Source organism: Aedes aegypti, chromosome 2 (genome assembly GCF_002204515.2).
Source record: "Aedes aegypti strain LVP_AGWG chromosome 2, AaegL5.0 Primary Assembly, whole genome shotgun sequence".
Taxonomy (NCBI): Eukaryota; Metazoa; Arthropoda; class Insecta; order Diptera; family Culicidae; genus Aedes; species Aedes aegypti.
The window spans coordinates 337,995,229-338,000,092 of NC_035108.1; the positions used below are offsets into that span (position 1 = coordinate 337,995,229).

A 4,864-nucleotide genomic window follows, 5' to 3' on the forward strand; every position below is an offset into this window, starting at 1 on the left:
AACCAGCAAATTTGCGCACGTGTTCGTGACACCGCTCGGCTAGAGCTCAATGAACCTGGACACTTTAGATCATGTTTGACATTCGCTTAGTCGACAAAACACCACAGGGGTTTTAGTTTTAACACTGGGGTTGTTGCTATCTGACATTGAGCTCTCGCCGAGCGGTGTCACGAACACATGCGCAAATTTGCTGCTGGAAAATACTGCCGTTTGATTTAGCTGGGAACAGCTGATCTTTATTTATATTTTCCACCAGTACTCTTCAAGTAGTGTTGGTGACATGTAACGAGTATGTACAAGAGCGCAGAAACCACTATTTTGGAAGGCATTAGCATGAGCATAAATGACCGTACAATTCGTAGTTGCTACTCCATGATTGACCAGAGTAATCGAAGTTGCACAGGGATTTAGTGAATGGGGCTTGGGATTAGCTTACCATTCTTCAATGTGCACAAATCGAGAGCTCAAACTTTAGAAGTCAATAACGGCGCCGGCCACGTCCTTACGGTCATCGAGGAAGGGAAGGAATGTTAGTTAGACAACCATTGGTTTTAGAGACCGAAGAATCTTCTGCATCTCCATAGTTGTCATGGAAAGGATATTGGGTTAGTGGGATAAGGTAAGGATCTGGGAGTCATCTTTAGTTGATGATGCGATCCTTGATATACTCACGCCTGACCGGATTCGCGATATTATTCGATAAATGACTTGTATGCCGAACAAGTGTTCATCGTTCGCCTTCACAGAAGCAAGCAATGCGACCAAAGGATCGAACACTACTAGCACTAATCACGCGATCCGCGACTCTTATATACCATGACCCCACAGTTATGGATCAAATAGTGTAGAGTCAAACCTATAAAATTCATTAAAACAACATGGAAAACGTAAAATGGTAATTAAAAAGCACGAATCGAATCGCTTCAAATTGGAACTTCGGTTAGTAAACTATTTTGAGTATAATATTTACATAGGATTGCAGAAAAATTAAAAATTGTATCGGTTTCTGAAAACCATATTATGGATCAACGTTCATATTATGGATCAAATTGTGACATATTACGGATCAGTGTGCAAAATCAAGAGATTTTCAACTCAATGCATATGTATTGCATGTTTTGACGAAAGTTAACAATGCGTCATATATTACTGCAAAAAATAGCAGTGTTAGAGCTGGAAACAAGGGTGAAATTCCCTTTTTTGTGTGATACTGCATTGTAGTTACTGAGACATGAACTGTTTTCGCTACACACCAAGTTTTTCACCCATTTTTGTCGGCTAAAAAATGAATTTTACAAACCTTGATGTTTTATTAGTTTTATACTTAGTGCTATTGTCTGAAAATGTCGAATCCAATGCTTAAAATGGCAGAAATATAGATTCTTTGAAAGTGATCCATAACCGTGGTAAACAATCATTTCCTGATCCATATTATGGATCACTAGTTAGAAGTGCTAATATTCGATATTTAGAATCAACACTCGAGAAAAATGTTTTCCAAAGATGAATTCATACTCAATCGAAACGAATGAGTATGTTTTATGCTATAAAATTTGAAATTTACCACCTGTGCACAGCTGTGGGAGCTTATGAATGCTGACGGCACTTCTTACAGAAAACGTACATATAATGATAGCTGTGTGGTATCACCTAAACATTTGCCAAATACACCGCTATTTAGCGGTTGAACGTTGTGCTTAACACTACAAATGGTAGAAGACAAATAGTATAACATGGAAAAAATATGTTTTACGTCAACTTTTATGTTTTGAGCGAGTTATCCGATGTTGAACGCCAAAGTGATCCGTCACTGTGGGTGATCCGTAACTGTGTGGGCATGGTACTATCGTGCCGCGCAAGCGACGCGCAACACGATTGATCCTGTCCACATCACTCGCACCCGCGAGAGCAAGCAACGCGACCAAAGGTTCAAACACTACTAACACTAATCACGCGATCCGCGACTCTTATATACTATCGTGCCGCGCGAGCGACGAGCAACACGATTGATCCTGTCCGCATCACTCGCCCCCGCAGGAGCCCGCAGAAACCACTATTTCGGAAGGGACTGAAAACAAAATACTCCCAAAATTTGAATTTAAGCCAAAAGGTGTGACAAAATCGAAAAATAGATAAATGTTTTTTTTATTACTTTAACAAACGAAAAACATTAAAAAATTGAGTAAACATGTGTTTTTGGTCTAAAATTAAGCGTTTGGCACTAAAATCGGGACAGGGCTTCAGGACCCTATGAACAGTTTTGCGTTTGGAATTGATTTGAAGCAAATTCCAGAACACGTGATATGTATTTAAAAGTTAATTTTATCCAGTTTTATGATGTGAATGTCGAAGAAAATAATGTAATTATGATATAATTATGCTAGGCTTCATGTTTGAAGTCCTTATTCCTTGAAAACTAATTTAATCAGTGATGCTTTCAAACAATATGAAGCAAACCTCATAAATGTTATTTTTGCATTTTTTTTTCCTAATACATATATATATTTGAGGGAATCTGGTATCTGTGTATTAAAGTACTTAGCTCACGAAATATTTTACGATGACGTCACGCTGCAACTTTCAGCGGGAAGAAGACTTTTACTACAGGCCGTGTTAATAAAAAACGAATTATTTCGTTGAACGTTCATCCACTGAATGTTCATTCGGTGAATTAAAATGTTTATCGAATGTTAGTCCGGATGTCATTTAATGTAAACACGACCCGCATTTAGAGCGGAAATGAAAAGAAAGTAGAGAATAAAAGAAGATTGTCGATATGTCCATGGGCCTTTTCACAAAACGTTTCAAATCAGCTGATTTGGAAGCTATTTGACAGTTTCTCTATGAAAATGACAGGTCCATGTATGCACTGGTCCTCCATCGATGTGAACAAATGCATACACGGAGCTGTCACATGAGAAGGCCTATTTGCTGCTCAATCATCTGTCAGTTGACGTGGAAAAAAATAAGAAACCCATAATAGGCCTTTTCACGAGACGTTTTAAATCAATTGTTTCGGAAACACTTTGACAGTTCTTGTAGGGCAATGACAGTCCCGTGTTTGCACCGGTCCTCTACTGATATAAACAAATGCAAACATGGACCTGCCACATGAAAAGTCTATTGAGTATTTTTACACTTATTTTTGAGTTGTTTTTCTTCCTCTTTCATTTGCACATTCAATTGCTTAGAAAAGGTGAACCCGCATAAAGCTGAATGCTTCTATAATAAAGAAAAAAAATAAAAAATTTTAAATCTTTTTATTATTGTTAGAGAGCAAAGAGCAGAACAACTCAAAAAACTGAACCTTAGTGCGTTAACTCAAATTCGAGTTAGTGACATAGCACTGAAAATTGAATGAATTAATTTTCCAGTGGAGTGAAAATAACTTAGCCAATAGGTGTTTTATCGCATGGCTTCAAATGGAAACAACTTCAACCCCATGAAACTTCGTCACTTGAGTTCTTGAGCTCGTTTCTGCCAGAGTCTATGAATGGAGAGTTGAGCGAAGAGACTTCTTTGAATGGTTGTTCTTCTTCGTCTTCGAAAATAGCCCCTATCTGTTTTGCTGGTCTGCTCGATAGGTAGACGGTTTGACAGTTCGATAGGTAGATTTTGTTTCACTCTTCGCGCAACTCTCCATTCATAGACTTTGGTTTCTGCGTGTTTGCATAGAAGAAGTTTCTTTCTCAGTTAACGATTATGCACGATGTAAAGCATAAAAACCTTTATTATAAAGCATAATAAATCAGAATGCATAAGATCTAAAAAAAAAGTTTTGTGATTGCATTTTGTTCAATCACTTTTAACAAATTCAATTGTTCAATTCTAGAATTTTCCCCAGCCGAAGAAACCGGCAACGAGATTGAAGAAGCCATCCACATCGAGTCCGTAGCTTCGCAGCTTCTGCAGATAGCCTTGGACTTCCTTGGAGTTCTGAAAACATATTTGTTCGATTAGAAGACTTTCAACTCCAGTTCCACATTTTTCTATTAATCTACATTGTGAAAATCGACAAACTTCTGGTAATCCAGGTTGCGTAGCTTCTCGAAGAAAGCCTTGAACTCGGGGCTGGTCTTCAGTTTCTCTTCAAACAGCGCTTCAAATTTATCCAGAGGCAATAAAGCAACCGTTTCGTCGAAGAATCCGGTCAATCCTCCAGTTCTCACTAAAAGTATTTGAATTTAGTTAAAATTGGTCTAAGGGAAATAACTCACACTATTTACAGCTATGGACGGTTGGCTTAACATGGTGCAGTCCAAGGAAATCAGCAACCGTGTTCAACGCATCGTACACAGCCAGATCTGCAGCCTCCAGGTAGTTCAGCACATCCTTGACTTCATTCAGAGCGAAGAACTGATCCCAAACGGCGGAGAATTCCTCTCCCTGTAGGTATCCGAAGAATTCCTTGAACTCCTTATCGCTGACGAGATATTGCAGAGCAACGTTGACCAGTTTGTCTACGGGAACGAGATCGACAAACTCCTGGAAGTCATCCTTCAGGGCACGAAAATCCGGAATGGCCGAGGCGGTAGCGATAGCTACCAATGCAGCAAGAACAAAAATGGTCTTCATGTTAGTGTTGTAGATCTACTTGCTGATGGAAGTGAACTGATGATTGGATTGGGTTTGCATGCTTTTATAAGAAATAGCGTCAAGTGGCGGTTGAAGTGCGTTTCCAACAAGGGATACGGCCAGTCACCAAGCACTCGAGATTTATTGGTAGAAATAAACACTTCTTGAAGGAAACTGTTTGAAATACGTTACTGTATTTGAAACTACGTTACCGATTCCTCGTATCAAACAATCTTAAGTACCTGGTAGTAGATTTGCTTTACGTTCGAGTACCTAGTTCAACAGATAT

At 38.9% G+C, this 4,864-nt stretch overlaps 1 protein-coding gene across 1 annotated transcript; it reads right to left on the reverse strand.

The window, feature by feature from the left end:
- Window positions 1-3,712: 3,712 nt before the first annotated feature.
- LOC5573346 (protein G12) lies at window positions 3,713-4,619 on the reverse strand. Its single transcript, XM_001660777.2, has 3 exons — window positions 4,227-4,619; window positions 4,002-4,168; window positions 3,713-3,936 (listed from the first exon to the last, which is right to left on the reverse strand). The coding sequence occupies exons 1-3, from the start codon at window positions 4,573-4,575 to the stop codon at window positions 3,829-3,831; spliced, it is 624 nt and encodes a 207-aa protein (XP_001660827.1). The 5' UTR covers window positions 4,576-4,619; the 3' UTR covers window positions 3,713-3,828.
- Between the last annotated feature and the right edge of the window lie 245 nt (window positions 4,620-4,864).